The sequence below is a fragment of the Hyperoodon ampullatus genome, assembly GCF_949752795.1.
Source record: "Hyperoodon ampullatus genome assembly, chromosome: 17".
Classification (NCBI taxonomy): domain Eukaryota; kingdom Metazoa; phylum Chordata; class Mammalia; order Artiodactyla; family Ziphiidae; genus Hyperoodon; species Hyperoodon ampullatus.
The window spans coordinates 40597552-40613665 of NC_136930.1; the positions used below are offsets into that span (position 1 = coordinate 40597552).

At 46.4% G+C, this 16114-nt stretch overlaps 1 protein-coding gene across 1 annotated transcript; it reads right to left on the minus strand.

Annotated features, from left to right (window-relative positions):
• Positions 1–12456: 12456 nt before the first annotated feature.
• TSPYL5 (TSPY like 5) lies at positions 12457–13770 on the minus strand (the record flags this gene model as incomplete). Its single annotated transcript, XM_079722194.1, has 1 exon — positions 12457–13770. Exon 1 carries the CDS (start codon positions 13702–13704, stop codon positions 12457–12459), a length of 1248 nt encoding a protein of 415 aa, XP_079578320.1. The 5' UTR covers positions 13705–13770.
• Positions 13771–16114: the final 2344 nt, after the last annotated feature.

Consider the following 16114-nt stretch of genomic DNA (forward strand, 5'->3'; position numbering starts at 1 on the left):
ACATTGTAAAGCAATTATACTCCAATAAAGATGTTAAAAATAAAATTAAATTAAAATAAAGTGCTTCCGTCCAGTAATGAGTAAGGCAAAGAAATCACAAAATACTTTCAAGAATATGCTGAATTGCCCTCTGACCCAGAGACCGTTTGATCCTATGTTGGCTTTTGCTAAATATTTGTTTCATGCTTTTATTTAACTGTTCACTGATACTTAACTCCTCCCTCATTTAGATTATAAAGCATGTTGCAGGTCTATATCCTACAGTTCTTTCAACACACCAGGGTGCCTAGCTCATGCCTGAGATCAGAGAGGGTACTAAACAAGCACGCTGTCCAAATCTATGAATAAATAGTGAATGTTCTCAGTCCTCTCAGTTATTCCATTCTGGCTATGCCAATCACAGAGGCTGATGAGCCCTTGGCTTTGGTATCACGTGGCAAGTGCACACCCAACAGCCATGCTCCCTTCCTCCCTGCAGGCTGTGTGCCTAGTCCCTGGGAACTAATCCTGGCTGGTCTAAGCCAGTCATGGCAGTAGCATTCCTCTTGCCTAGGAATTGGTCTAAGAGGGGATATATATGTACATGAGACTTACATCTGGCCAATGAGATGAATGAGGTGTTAAAGGAATGTGCACTAGAGATTTCAGGATAGATTTTCCTCCCCTGTAAGACAGTTCTACAGGAGAAGCCCCTGTTTGCCCCCTTGGCTACTTTTCTAATTTAGACACTCTCTTTAAGAATATGATGTTTAGAACTGAAGCAGCCATCTTGAGACCATGAGACAAGTTTGAAGACAAAAAGTCCTTGCTGAGTCTATGCCAAGGATGTTAGGAGGATGGAAAGAGTCTGGGGACTTGATAAACTTGATAACTGAGCAGCTAAGCCAAGCGTGGGATCACTTGCCTCCACATTCCTTATTATAAAAACAGAAACTGCCCTTACTCTTGGACCTCTTTGGTCAGAGTTGCTGTTACTTGCACCTGAAAGCATTCTATCTGATTCATATTACTCTCACGAAAATTAAAAGTAATTATGTCTCCTCTCTTCTTCCAAGAAGGGCCGTATGATATAATGGAGAGAACCTCTGTTTTGGAGCCAAAGACACTCTCATCAGTCAGAATTCCAGCTGAGTAACCCTGAGCAAGTTTTTAACTTTCAGAGGTTCAGTTGCATCATTAACTGTAAAATGTAGATAGCAATGCAGATTTCGTAAGCTTACTATTATAGAAAGTAAAAAATAATTTGCACATGTTACTCAGTCTGGCACACAGTAGGTGCTCAATAAACGCTAACTGCCTTGCTTCCTTTCCCTCCATGTGATCCCTATGTGGAGGAGAAGATTCAGTGAATTTTTTGTACATAGGGAAGCACACCCCTATGGAAATGTCAAGAAGGAATGATTTCTCACTGTCTTTCTCATTTGAAGAGAAGAGCAGGGATAGGGACGGCTGTCTGTGTGGGAGAGAGGCTGCAGCGCGAAGAACAGCTTATGACGGGCAGGCTAATCTATGCTGCCTGCACACAAACAAATCCCCAATTTCGTAGCTTCAACACCCTTTTGTTGAGTCTGGTGCCTTCTGCGACTCAGCTTCCCTGTAAAACATCTGCTCAAGGCCTCAATAGAGGCCCCCTCTTCTGAGCTGCTTCAGGCCAGGAGAGTCTGTTCCCCAAACTGCCCACAGCTGGGAGCCTCTGAAGTGTGGACTCCAGTGCTCGGTTGGCAGTGATCCTGAGTGAGCGTGCGTGCCTGGCAGCCTCGGGGTGCCATGGGCCTGCAGAAAAGCAGCAGGCAGTCTGCAGGCCATGTTCCAAACCTGACTTTGGACACACACATGGACACACCCAGGATACATGCCCTCCCTGGACACACACCCAGATATGGCCCCCCACACACGTACACACAAGCACACACACACTTCCCAACCCTGGTGAGTAGGGACAGTGACAGCCACCCTCTGGAGAGCTGGAAGCCTATCTGGGACCACACACCCTCTTCCCTCCCTCCTGAAGTCAGGAGACAATGTTAGTCTAACTCACCAACTCACCTGCAAACCCCAGCCTGAGGGGCAGGGCAGAATAGTGGTTAAGGGGCTCTACCCCCAGCTCCAGGAATGACAACTTACATGACGTTGAACCAGTTATCCAAACTTTCTTGGGCTCTTTTATCTCATCTGGAAAATGCAGATAATAATAGAATTGTGATGATGTGTTTACATGTTCTAGCACTGTGTCTGGCGTATGGTATGTGCTCAGCAAAATAGACTAAGTCCCAAACATACTTAGGAAGAGACAGCTCCTCCCACCAGAGGACCACTCTAAGGTACAGCCCATCCAACCTGCCACCTTAACAGGCCAGAGCTCACAAGACTAACACGTCCACCAGCCCAAACTACTTGTCAAACACCTCCTATGTGTATGCACTTGGGATTCAACAGTGAACAAAGATCCTTGAAAGCTTACAGTCCAAAGGAAGAAACAAACTCAACGACAAAATCATAGCCTTGAATTGTGATAAGTGCTATGAGGGAAAAGAAGGAATACAGTGGGCAGTGGGGGTGGGAGTACCATTTTATCAGGAAGTCAGATAAGACCTCCTGCTGAGAGAAGGACACGTGACCATGGAGGAGCTCAGTGACCCTCCAATGTTGGTTGGATGAGTAAATGCCCCCTACCCCAGAGGTGGCTCTGATAGTAAGATGAGTTCTCAGGGCAGAAGATGAAGAGCTCTCATGATGATACACTCAGGCCCTACAACCTCACTTTCTGAGAGACAGTCAGCCCGGTCTCGCACCTCTCTCCCCCTAAGTTTTCTGAATGTTCTCATAAGGTATCTGGTGCCATAGCACTAGGCGATGCAGCACCGAGCTTTGATGATCATATGTGTCCTAGAATCTTAGAATTTAGGCTACTTAATACTGAAGCTCAAGGCACCTCTCCCCTAGATCCGCTCCTTGGATTCCATTCTACAGGTCACTCTCTTGTCCAGCTTCTTTTCAGTGACATCATTCTTTTAGAGACTGACTTTGTTCTAACCCAACTTTTTGAAGTCATTTGAATTCAAGGGACCTCTTAGCAGATCTCAGACTATTATACACATTCATGTATAAAGAGAGAGAAAGATCCCAGGAAAGTCATTACCAGAATAACATTGGCTTGGCTTTTTGTTTTCTATTATAGACCTGTGTGCTGTGGAATATCACTAAAGCAGAGCATACCTAGTACATTTCCAACACTCTTCACTTGCTTTCCAGCTCACTTCCATTTTCCTACTTTATTTCCAGTATGCTGTGAGAGTAATTTAGTGCACTTTTTGCCTGAGGCTTTGTGCAGGTAATAGCTTCCTTCCCCCATTATCCTTTAATCCATTTGTATTAGGTTCATGCTTCTCCTTCACTTGAAATTATTCCCAGTCTCTGCTCCTGGGCACTTCCAACCTCTCTGTAATTTGTCACCAATGCCTTCGTGAATCATTAAGGAACGTTCATTTGCTCACTTGTTCAGTACTTCATGAGCACCTACTATGTGTGAGCCCTTGAGCTATGGGAATGCAAAAATGATTAAGACACACTGTTAATTACTATTCTGTGGTCTCAAGGATCTCATAGTCTCTGGTGGGAGCAGACAGGGAAACAGACAAGAACAAGTCACTCCATTAGGTACTATGAATCAAAGTATGACCAAAATATTGTGGAAATAAAGAGAAGGGAGGGACTAATTCAGCCTTGAAAGATTAAAAACTACAGCCCAGACAAAAATATCTGAGCTGTATCTAAGCACCAGAGAGGGTTCACAAGGGTGTTCCCCCTAGCAAATGGTGTGTGCAAATGTGCAGGGCGTGAAGCAGCACCATGGCATCCACAGAACCCACAGTGGTTCATGCTGGCTGGTGCACAGCACACGGGGCAATGGGAGAAAATCAGGGACAAAGATGAGAGGAGTGTGCTGAAATTGAGTTTGGAGCAAAATGCGGGTCAATTATGTAGCCAAATGAAAGATAACTGTAATTGTAAGACATTAAATAAGTAAAATTCCACAAGTCCACAGTGACAGTAAAGAGAAAATAAAGAAAAACATGTCCTTATTTGAAAGCATTAGAGGTGATTATTATATGCCAACTTCTGATTCTGAAAACTGATAACTAAAGGGAGCAAGTTAAGCATTTATACTGCCTTTTCAGAAGGAAGTATAGTTCATCACCAGATGATGAGGGTAAGGTCTTCCTTATAGAATGCCAGCTAAGATATGTAAAGGAAATGCCAAACTTAGAAAATCACTATTTTGTAACCCACAGAGGAATATCTGATATGGGCAAATATCATCAATGGCTGCTAAAACCTTGGGATGAAAATTTAAGAGAACAGGATATTCTCACAGTGATCAAGTACCATCTCAGAGATTACCTGCTGATTGCAAGGGGAAAACCTGTCTTTACAAAGGAAAGATCTAGTGATCACCATCTTAACTAAGAGATCAAACTAACAGCATGATAGCAGGACAACCTGTCATGTACCTTCTGAAGTGACGCCTTATTAAGTACACACCTCATTTACACAGTATTCTTGCCAAAGGTGTTTCATCCAAATCCTCAGTTTTCAAGAAGTACAGAAGACAGAGAAAAAAATTAAATTACACCAAGAAGAAGCAATCAGACAAATCCAGAATGTGGAACAGCCTATAAGACAACTGGCCTAACTTGTTCAGAAGTTCAATGTCATGGGGGAAAAAAACTGAGTGGATTATTCTTGTTTTAAAAAGAATGAAAAACAGCAAAATGCCTGAATATTATTAGATCTTGCTTTTAAAACTAATACTATAAGATAATCCTGGGAGCAACGGAAAATTCTAAATACAGACTGGATACTAGACGTTATTCGGGAACTGTAACTTTCTGCAGTCTGATCGTGGTTTTGTGATTGTGTAGGAGAGTATTCTTATTTTTTTTTTGAGATACATGCTCAAAAGTGGTGAAACATCAAATTATTTTCAAGTGGTTCAGCAAAATATAAACATACAGACACATGAGTAAACAAATATGGCAAAAAGTTAAAAATTGTATATATGTCCATATGCACTACCAAACGTAAGGTAGATAGCTAGTGGGAAGCAGCCACATAACACAGGGAGATCAGCTCGGTGCTCTGTGACCACCTAGAGGGGTGGGGTAGGGAGGGTGGAAGAGAGGGAGACGCAAGAGCGAAGGGATGTGGGAACAGATGTATATGTATAACTGATTCACTCTGTTATAAATCAGAAACTAATACACCATTGTGAAGCAATTATACTCCAATGAAGTTGTAAAAAAAAAGTTAAAAATTACTGAACTTAAATGGTAGGTATATACGTGATCACTGTACTTTTCTATCAACTTTTATGTGAATTTTCATAATAAAGAGGTTTGAAAGAAAAAAAATGTAGGGTAGATAATGAAGGGCCAGTCATGAGCTTCTTAGGGTTCTGGACCTTACTCCTGAAGGCTTTGAACAGGTGATTGACAGGATCAAATTTACACCTTAGAAAGATTATTGGCTTAATGCATTCACTCCACTAGCATTTACTGACCCCCTACACCAAGCGTTGAGTGAACCCTGAGCTAGGTGCTGTGGGAGATAGGAGCACTAAAAAGGCATTGCTGGCCAGAAAAGCATTTACCATAAACAGAGGTGAGACACAAAACACGGAGCACGGGTAGAGCTTCCTTGTCAGAAGAGGTGATGGGGAGAGCTGGGGAAAGCGCAGATGCTTGTGCCTCCAGGTATTAAGTGGTGTTCCAGGTCACCAGCACAGCCACACCACCCCAAAAAGGATGAACCTACAAGTGACTAAGATCTCCCAGCAATTCTAGACTTCCGATCTCTTATTCTTTGATGGCAGAACCCCACTCCCATGAGAGATGCTGAAAAGTGCTAGATTTCCTTGAAGCAGAGTGTGGGAGTGTGACCCATTTCTGACCCAAGGGACCTGACTCAGGTCCCCTGAAATCCACCAGGGACTACCAGCAAAGATTTTCTTCCCTGATAAAGGCAGAGAGGACCCCCTTCCCCTCCTTCCTGCCTTTAAGTGCAGCTGGATGAAGATGTGGTGGTTGGAGCTAGGGAACCATGAGGGGAAACCCAAGAGAAGAGAAGCAGAGAGGGGGACCCATAGCCCTAATATCCCTGTGCTACTGAAGCAAGCCTGCAACTTCCTATCACCTGACTTCTTGTTATGGGAGAACTTCTTGTTATCTTTTTTTCAAATCACTCATATTTAAGTATAGATACTTATAGCCCCAAACCTCACTCAGCCTCCATCTGCAGCCATGTGTGTCTAGAGCCAATCCTGACCCTGGGACAGAGCAGTTAAAGGAAGCCTCAGCCACAGTCTAGGTCACCCAGGCCATCAAGTCACTGCCCCTAGTTGAGCTCCAACAGCAGCTGCAGTGTGGGATGGTCAGGAAGGTTCACATTCACATGTCAACTCTGATTGATTGGCAGTGACTGATGTGCTATGCGGAGGGTTCTGATGCGCCGTGTGAAGGGTGAAATACAGGTTCTGTGCAAAGAAGTGCCTAGATTCCTGTGCCAGATACCTGCCCTGGCCTCATTTTTATCATCGCATGTATGGAAGGAGTTTGGAAGCAGAAGACGAGTTTGAGCCCTGGCTCTATTGCTTACTGGCTTTGTGATTTTGGTCAAGTCACTTAACCTCCTCGAGCCATCTTATGGGATAATTGTTATCACTGAGATAATGAAAGTGAATGTGCTTTGTAAACCATGAAGTGCCATGTGTGGGAGTTATTTCGTCTCATATTTGTCAAACCTCAACTGAGGACCAGGTTGATAGGAAGTAGGGAGAGGAGGAAGGAATTCAAGTTTCCAGCCTCGGACACCTCACCAGAGGGTGCTGATCCAGGGTAAAGAAGCAGGACTAACACAAGGTCAGAGTTTCAGGTGAAGGTGAATCAGCAGAAGTGAGTTGTGAGCCTAAATGGTGAAATATAGTTGGAGAAGATGCCAAAAGCAGAAGTGAAGATGCTAAGGACAAAGAGATAGAAACCACAGACTGGAGATGGGGTCTCTGCTTTAATTTTTTTTTAACTTCTTCTGCCCCGGAGGGATATGTCCCCACCCAGCGGTTAACAGTGGCTCCCCAAGGCTGAGGACCTCAAGGGGTAAGAGGGTAGAAGGAGTTTCCAAAATCTTCAGAGGGGCAAAGGGGGGTGAAGTCCCCTCCCTAGGTGAAGCCACCCCAGGGCAGCGTGCCTCCTTCCCTGGTAGAAAATCAGTGCAGTAAGACCAGAAGGGGAAGCCCAAAGTGTAAGGAGACAGTCAGAAGTAGATAGACTTTCGGTAAGCTACAGGTAGCCAGACCACTTATTTTTCTCTCCCCACTCCCCTATGGCATAGCACAAACTCACGACATTCCGAAAAAGTCCAGCAAGTAACAAGTTAAGAAATCAGAAGGCCTTTTGCAATAAAACTAGGTGAGAAAGGGGTAAGGGACTCTCAACAAGAATTACTCCAAGAAGCCCTTACTCTCCAGGTTATTAAAAGTCTAAATTGCCTTGTGAAGTCTGACCTAGAGGCCAGAGAATGATCCCCCATATGGATCTAAAACACCCGCCAGCCCCACACAGGAAAAGGGAAAAAAAAAAAAAAAGGTGGACTGACAATTCCAAGCAAAAGCTGAGAGGAAGCTGAAACCCAGAAGGGGGGCAGAGTTCAAAGCTGTATTCGTCCATCACTTTATCTCTAATGTCTACAACAGAGATGATGAATGAATGGGCCCCTGGGGCGGTAAGGAGCCCCAGATCGGATGGGCTCTGCAAGGTAGTGAAGGGAGGGGTGTGAAAGGGGCCTGGGAAGTGGAGGCTCCACACCTGTGAAGAAGCAAGTGTGTGAGAGGAACTGGACAGAGGCCCCTCCAGTTTGTAGCCCCAGAGGACTCTGCACGGGTCTCAAGGGGACGCTCACGCCTGAAGGACAGGCTGCCCTCCATACCCTTTTGCACTCCACCTATCACTAATAGCGAGGCTCTGGGTGTTTAATTTTTTAGTTGAAAACATTCAAAATTGGGAGATTCTACATATTCTGATTCCCCCCATTCCTTTTTGAAGATGGAGTGACACTACGCCTGCGGGCCCCCAGGTAAACGATCTGGCGCTGCAGAACAGCTGCCCCGATGTACACACAGCACCCACCTCTTCCCACTGCTCCCAGACACACACACAGGTAAGGCGGTGAAAACACAGAGAAGACAAGCACCTATAAGCCCAGGAGAGAGGCCTTCAGAAGAAACAAACCCTGCCGACACCTTGATCTCAGACTTCTAGCCTCCAGAACCAGAAATACATTTCTGTTAAGTCATCCAGTCTGTGGTATCTTGTTATGGAAGCCCTAATGAATTAATACATACATCCTTATGAAACAAATATGGGCCACTTCACAAATTTAATTACCAGCCTAGCCCTAACGCATTTGAAAATACACTATGTGTTAAATTCATTCTTTCATTCAACATTTGAGCACCTACTAAGCCCTGAACACTGCACATTTATTGATTCAAGCTCAATATCTTATAGACCAATTTTATTTTCTTGTCATTTAACAACCCACTTCTGATTTTTTCCAACCATTTTCTGCTGGGAAGCTTTATGTGGCATTTGGTTGTCTGCTGCTGATTCTCCTGATTAATGGAAAATGGTCTTTGTCACGAATCTGTTATGAACAGTATCAGAAATCCTAGTTCTCAACTCCGGCTAGACATCAGAATCATCCGGGATGTTTTTAAAATACCTACACCTGGATCAATCCCTTCCTCCATTCTGATTTAGTTGGTGTTTGTGAGGAGCTCTGCCAGTACGTGTATATTTCTTTAAGCTTCCCAGATAATTCTGATATGCAACCAAGACTGAGCATTGTTATTCTAGTTTGAAAGGTCCTTGAAGGTCACCTCCTTTGCTACTCAAAGTACAGTTCGCAAACTGCCAGCACCGGCATCACCTGGAAGTGTGTTAGAATTGCAGAACCTCAGGTTCCGCCCTGGACTACTGCATCAAAATTCATATTTTAACAGGATTCCCCACAAAATTCAGAGGTACTCTAAAACTTGAGAAGCACTGGATTTCCACTAGAACTACCTGGAAAGCTTGTTAAAAACAAGACTGCCTGGCTTCTTCCCAGAACCACAGAATCGCAATCTCTGGTATGGGCTTGGGAATCAGAATTTTATATATTGTTATGTAGCTAGTCACACGCGGGCCTGAGGTTTAGGAATCACTCACGTATGCCATAGTATACATCCCCTCAACTACCCGGCCTCTGCTTAACCTTCCAATTCTTTTTTAAAGATAAAAAAATATAACAGAGATACAGGCTTTTATTTTTTCCATCATGCATGCAAGCTTACAACTATTTATACTGTTTCAGAACAAAGAAATAATGCATTATTACCAGGGTGTCAATTACCCAGTAAGACAACCAGTTACTGATTACTTTTGGGAGGTTATTAGCACAGAACACAGCAACAATTTCCAAATTATACTTTCAAGCCCAGAGTTATTATGAGACCAGGACAAGCTGATAATTCTAATAGTCACGCAAGTCTCCATCTTACACAGGAAAAAAGACTGATGTTCTGGTGAAAGATCTCAAGTAAGCACCTTATCAAAGACTGACAAGTCTTTATCAACAAACAGTCTCTCTTTCCTTTTGTGGATGCAGGGAAAAGGCAGCATCCCCTTCATCTCTTTTTGAGACTTCTTGTTAATTCCGAAGACTTTCATTCTAAGGCCCACCTCTGGAACTTCATTAGTTAACACGAAAAGCAAAAAACAGACCTGATGTGATCATGATAGTGCACCCCACCACTATCACCACCAACACAGAGTCCCAATCTCCCAAAGCAGTCCTGGTTGAACAGGCACAGGATCTTGGACTTTTGATAAACAACACAGGCAGGGAGAGGGAGACACAGATGAAACCAGGTTGATCGTAATTGATAACTGATGTAGCTAGGTGATGGGCACATGGGGTCCAGAGACCATCCTCTCCACTTCTGTGCATATCTGAAAATGTCCACAATAAAAGAAGAAAAAGCTGGAAAAAAAAAAAGCAGACCTGTACAGCTCTATTTTCCCATTAAGCAAAAAATGAGGAAAGTGGTTTAGATTTACTTAGAGACAAAATAAGCAGCATATACGTTAATCTTCCACATACACAAGGCCACACCTAGAACAAAAGAGAAAGCATCCAAAGTAACATTATTCTGTTTTTGTTTGTTTCTATGATTTATAAAATCCACTAATGATGAGGAGAGACTGGACAAAACTTTGGGCATACCCTCACCTAGGCATCGCATTTGCCCACAGCCCTTTAATTCTCCCATCCGCACCCTGGGGAAGGTCCCTCCCCATCCGCTCCAACACTGAGAGGCAGGCGTGTTCTCCCTGAGGCTCCTCAAGCCATTTCTATCTGCTCTTCCAGGCCCGCTCCACACCAGACTCATTCCCACTCTGTGTTTTTGCCCCAACTCCCCTGCCCAAAACACCCTCTCGACAGCTCTGAGTCAAGACCTCCCTAGACCTTGGGGAGCTCAGAACAAGGTCTTCCATAAGGAAAGGGAAGTTAGTGGGTGGAGGGCAAGTGTAGACACAGTCCTACTTTCCCACCCTTGGGGATAAGGGGGAAAGAGGGCACAGGTAAGCCTGGGCAGGGAGGGCCCCTGGGCAGGGAGGGCCCAGATCAGCTTTTACACCCACAGGAAATGAGCCTTGGAGATTCAGAACGGGTTCTGCCCACCCCCATCCCCATGCCCCAGGAGAGAGCCTTGGGATCCCCCACACTGGAAACTAAAGCCTACTTCTACGGGTATTTGAGGGTAGAAGCCAAGAGAGCAAAGGACTGCTAAGGGTGGGGAAGCTGGGGAATGAGGTTCCAGAGGGCGAGAGGCTACCACAGAGGAGGAAACAGCGGGAGGCAACTGGGTCTTCAGGGACAGAGGAAAAGGTCAGAACAGGAGCAACCCTGGTTCACAACACTGCTGCCTGGGGGGTTATCATTCTAGCAGATGCACAGCCATGAAAAGAATTTTCAACATCAGAATTATAGCATGAACGCAGGAGTTGGGAGCAGTTGGCCTGCAGTTGGCCTTCTGGCTTCCTCTACCCTCTTCCAGCCCAGTGTGTGCGTGTGTAGAGCAAGTCCCCAGCTATCTCGCTACCTGTATGTAGAAAACCCTGGTTTTACGATTGTTTTGTTTTCTCTTTCTGAGATGTGGTACTACTGAAACAAAAAAAAAAGGAAGGGAAGGAGGAGTGGTAGACAGGACAGGGAGAGAGGGAAGGGAGAGAGGGAAAGGAGGAAGAGAGGGAGGGAAGGAAGAGGAAGGTGTGAGATGTGAGATGAAGTGGAGGTGTGAGATGAAGTAGCCACAGGCCCACAGATCAGAAATACCTCTTCCCCAGCAACTCCACTGGAGCACTCTGGTCATGTGTGAGGAAGGGATGAGGGGAGTTGATCATCAAGATACCTAGATTATAGGTGAGCTCAGTCCCCATCCTCACCTGGAGCCACAGCTTGATGACAGTGAGCACATGTCCATACATACCAGCCCGCCCATCAGTCTGGCAGCCAAGAGGGTTCCCGGAAGGCTGGGGAGGGTAGGTGTGTGTCTCATGCACCGGCAGGGGGCCTGGGTCCACAAGCAGTTCTTGAGGTCCTTGTTGACCAGGAAGCCAATTGGGGCCGATAGCAACCTAGACAAAACTCAATGGCTTAATAATGATGGGGCATGGTGCTGACCCTGATGAAGGTTCACCAGGAGAAAGGCCCAGAGGCAGGAAGAGATGCATGATGGTACAGAACGCACGGCATACTGCTTCTCACCCTTAACCTGTGTCCAGGAGGGCAGCGTGGGCCCCTGGCCAAAGCCAGAGATCTTGTAGATGGCACCTTGGCTGGTGACCCCAGAGCCACGGAACAATCAGTTTTGGCCGATGGCCAATACCATGTGCACAAGCTTCATTTTGCAGTGGCAACAGAAAAGCTTGCCATAGATGGCATGCATGGTCACATGAACCAGCCCAGCAAGTCATGGGCCCTGAAGGAGCAAAGCTGAAGGATGCACTGGTCCTCTTGTTGGATGACTTGTGAGTGTCCACGTTAAAGACAGGTGGGAAAGGCCAGAGCCAAGAACAGGGTCCAGGCAATGGAGATAAAGGGTGCACACATCTGAATCATGTGTGTGTAACATATAAACAGTAGGGGTGAGATCACGTAACATGTGACACTAACGTAAAAAAGCAAGAATGCCATGGGGAGGCAAAAGAACACGATCATAAACACCATATTCTTGTAACTGAAGTCCAAAGGGAATATAGTGCACAGAGGTCAACATGAAGAGAAGGCAGACAGCCAAACACATGTGGTCAGCCAGACACAGGTCCAGCAGGAGGTAGTAGGGAGACCTGTGCAGAATCAGTTGGACTTGTTTACCCCAGGCTCTGGGGTCTCCACTGGCTGCCTTGCTGGACACGGCCTGCCCTCCTTTCCTTTCTCTGCTCGGGCCCCTTCACTCATAAGGTAGTACTGCAGGGGATTGGGCCACAACTCCTCGTTGATTATCTCCACAATCTTGTCAGACTCAATGGAGCTGTGGTTTGAAAACCACCCAAAGAAGCTCCGGGTGTTGTCTGGGTTCCCCTGGCTTAGGGACTGAAGATCGTGCCCTGGGAGCCACTGGATTGGAGTAGAACGAGACACCACCTGACCGGAAGGACCACACCCATATTCCTTGATGAGCACCTTATTTTGGAAATAGGGGTTGCGGCCAAAGTAGAACTTGATCTTGTAGCCCAATCTGGCGAGACCAAGCTCTTCCACCTCCAAGCTGTTCAAGTAGCTGAGCACCTCTTTATCTTGGTTGTTTAGAAAGGATGAGAGCTGGGGGTGGTTCTGAAAAGCCTGCCCCCAGAAGCCCGGGATATTCTGGATGAGGAGGTTCCTGCGCTCTAAGTGGTGCAGTCGCAACTGCCCAAACTTGCGGGAGAGCCGCAGGTAGGCCCTGTCCGCCTGGGCGTTCATGGTCTCCAGCTTCAGCTGGACGTTCTCCAGTGTATCCATGCTGCCATCTGTTGCCGGGGGCCCTGACCCTGCATCCTTCTCCACCTTCTTTTCCTCTACCACTGGAACGGAGGCAGACTCCCCAGTGGCCCCTTTCTTCGGTTTCCCAACAGCTACGGCCGAAGGCCCCCTCCCCACTGCGCTACAGGTAGCTGGGGCCTTCTTCCCAGTGGGGCAGCGCCGAATTCCAACGCGGGGGACATTTTTCGGCTTTCCCATGGTCCCCACGGTTCCCACGAAGACAGTGTCTGTCGCCAGGCGCTCCGAGAGGATTCTGGCCTTCCCCGGGCCGGGCCTGGTTGCGGCCTGCCCGCGATCCCCCGCAGCCCGGGCCCGGAGCGCGAGGCCACAGTCCAGGGGGAGCCGGCAGGCACCCTCTTCCCCGGGCTGGCGGGGCGGCGCGGGCGCAGCGGTTTCCAGTCTACCCCAACCCGCGCCAGCCTGCACCTGTGCCGCCTTGGTCTCCTCCCCGAGCCTCTGGTACTGTGGAGGGTCCGGGTCGCGAGGGGCGTCGTCAGGAGTAGCGCGGACTCGGCCTTTGGCGCGGCCTTTGCCATGGTTTTTGGCGCGGGAGGACTTTCTACCCCTACTTCGGCCGCTCATGACGGTAGCGGACTCAACTTCAAAGGCACGCTCCGGCCCTGCGGCCCCTGGCGCCAGCTCTCTGTCCCTACCGAGAGGGCCTCTCCATGGCAACCGCCGACGTCACGACTGCACGACTGTACCGTAGCGCGAGGACTGGATGCGCCCGGTGATTGGCTCCACTGCCGCAGCTGCGCACCAGCCGACCCTCACAGACGCCCCCACCCCCATCGCACCTTAACTCGCTTTCACTGTTCGAGAGCGCTGTGCTTTCGTTTAGTTTTTTACCGTTGGTCTCAGTTATGCCCTCGGGGTCCTCTTATACAGGACACCCTCAAGACAGCCATCATGTCAGTTCCCCTATCATATACTTTCTAAGCTAAATATCTAAAGTTCCTTCAGTTATCTTCTGTGGCATCTATCATGATGAAACTGCTCCTGGTCTCTATGTCTCATCTTTGAAAGCCTTTGCTGAGGGATTTGCCCGGGTACCTTAACTCCAGGGACTTTAAAGGTAGGTACCGTAATGCCAGGCCACAAAGCGATGTGATACGTGGTGGGATGTTAGTAGTAACTACTTAAAAAAAAAAAAAAGCAACTACTATTTTATGAGTATCATTATGTGTCAGGCACTTTACTGTGTGCTTTATATGCATTTTCTCAATATGTTAAGGAGGTATTGTTATCATTCTCATTTTCCAGATGAGAAAACTGTGGCTCAGGGATGCCGAGGAACATTCCTGAGATAACGCAATAAGGCATGGAAGCACAATTCTAACCCAGTTCTGACTCATAACCTTTATTTTATATTCACAAGTGTCTAATCCTTCCAGACCTGCTCAGCTGTAAATTACTGCGTTAGTGCTTAGGAAGGCCAGCCTTGCCTGTTAAACCAGCATCAGCCGAGCACCTCTTCATCCTGGGACCATGACCTGAGTCCTCTAGCTGCCTCAGGCCTAATTTACAGAGCTGGGCTGTCACTCAAGGTATAGGGCCAGGAGTGAAGGATACAAGTCAGAATTCCTATAACTGGAGTAAGATGGGAATGTGGTCAGAGAATTATTTAATTATCATTCAAGGAGTGGAGCGGGGCTTCCCAGGTTAAAGTTCAGAAGCAGACCCTCCATAGTGGCAGTGAGGAGGCCCTAGAAACTTCTTAGAGACTGCAAAGAAACAGCCAGACAACCTATTTCGTGTTCACAAGAGAGCCCTGGACCATGCTTTTACTAGCCAGGTGAAAGGACCATGAAATAGTGAAGCCAGTGACGAGGTTATGACCAGTAGGAAAGTTTTCAGGTTGTCCCTTTAAGTTCAAAGGGAACAAGGAGGCCCTTGCAACCAGCTAATGGAGAGGTAAGCCCCAGCGTCTCTGGGTTCTCAATACCTCTTACACTCATTACTCTCTTGTACTCTCTTGTGGTTGTGGCCTGGCAGCCTGGCATCACCTGGAAGCTTGTTAAAAATGCAGAATTTCAGGCCCTACCCCAGACCAGCTAAATCAGAATTTGACTTTTAACAAGATCTCAGTTGGTTTGTATGCACATTAAAATTGAAGTATAGGAGACAAGGAAAAAGAGGAATTGTTTGATACAGTTGGGCCTTACTTTAAACCAGCCCGATACAAACGACTCTGCTAACTTTCCCAAAGACTCTGCAATAGCTTGCAAGGCTCTCCGTGATCTGCCAAGTTCCCTCCCTGCCACTACCCAACTTACCTCTCTGACCTCATCCTCTTGTCTCTCCCACCCCCTTCCAACTACACTGGCCTACTTAACTGTTCTTCCAAATTCTAGGTAGGCTCCTGCCTCAGTGTCTTTGCACTGGCTCTTCCTTCTGCCCTAAATGCTCTTCCCCCAGATATGGTTTACCACCTTGGCTGGCTCCCTTCACACTTTGCTCAAATGTACCCTTCTCAATGACCATCCTATTTAAAATTGCCACCCAGCTCCATCCTTCTAACTCTGCACTAACTTTTTTTATTCCTTAGCACTTGTCACCTTCTAACACGCTACCAATTATTTATTATGTTTATTATTTAACTGTCGCTCCTCGCTAGAATGTCAGCTCCATGAGGGCAGGGATCTTTGTTTTGTTCACTTGTGACTACAACAGTGTCTGATACATGAAAAGCACTCAATAAGAGAAAGAACCAATCAAAGGAGAATTTTTTAAAAATGAGTTTGTAAATTGATTGTCTGAAATCAGAATACCCCTCTTTTCCCCACAGAAGCAATTTTATAGACGAAGGTTGTATACTCAAATCAATGCATGGAAACCTATCAAACTCATAATTTAGCTAAAAAAGCATCTTTTGATATGGGCACCATTCAGGGACAATCTTAGGTAAAAAATCTAGAGTGACACATTTAAAAATTAAATAAGGGGAATTCATATTTGACTTAAAAGGGATTAAGCCAAGGGTTACCTTAAA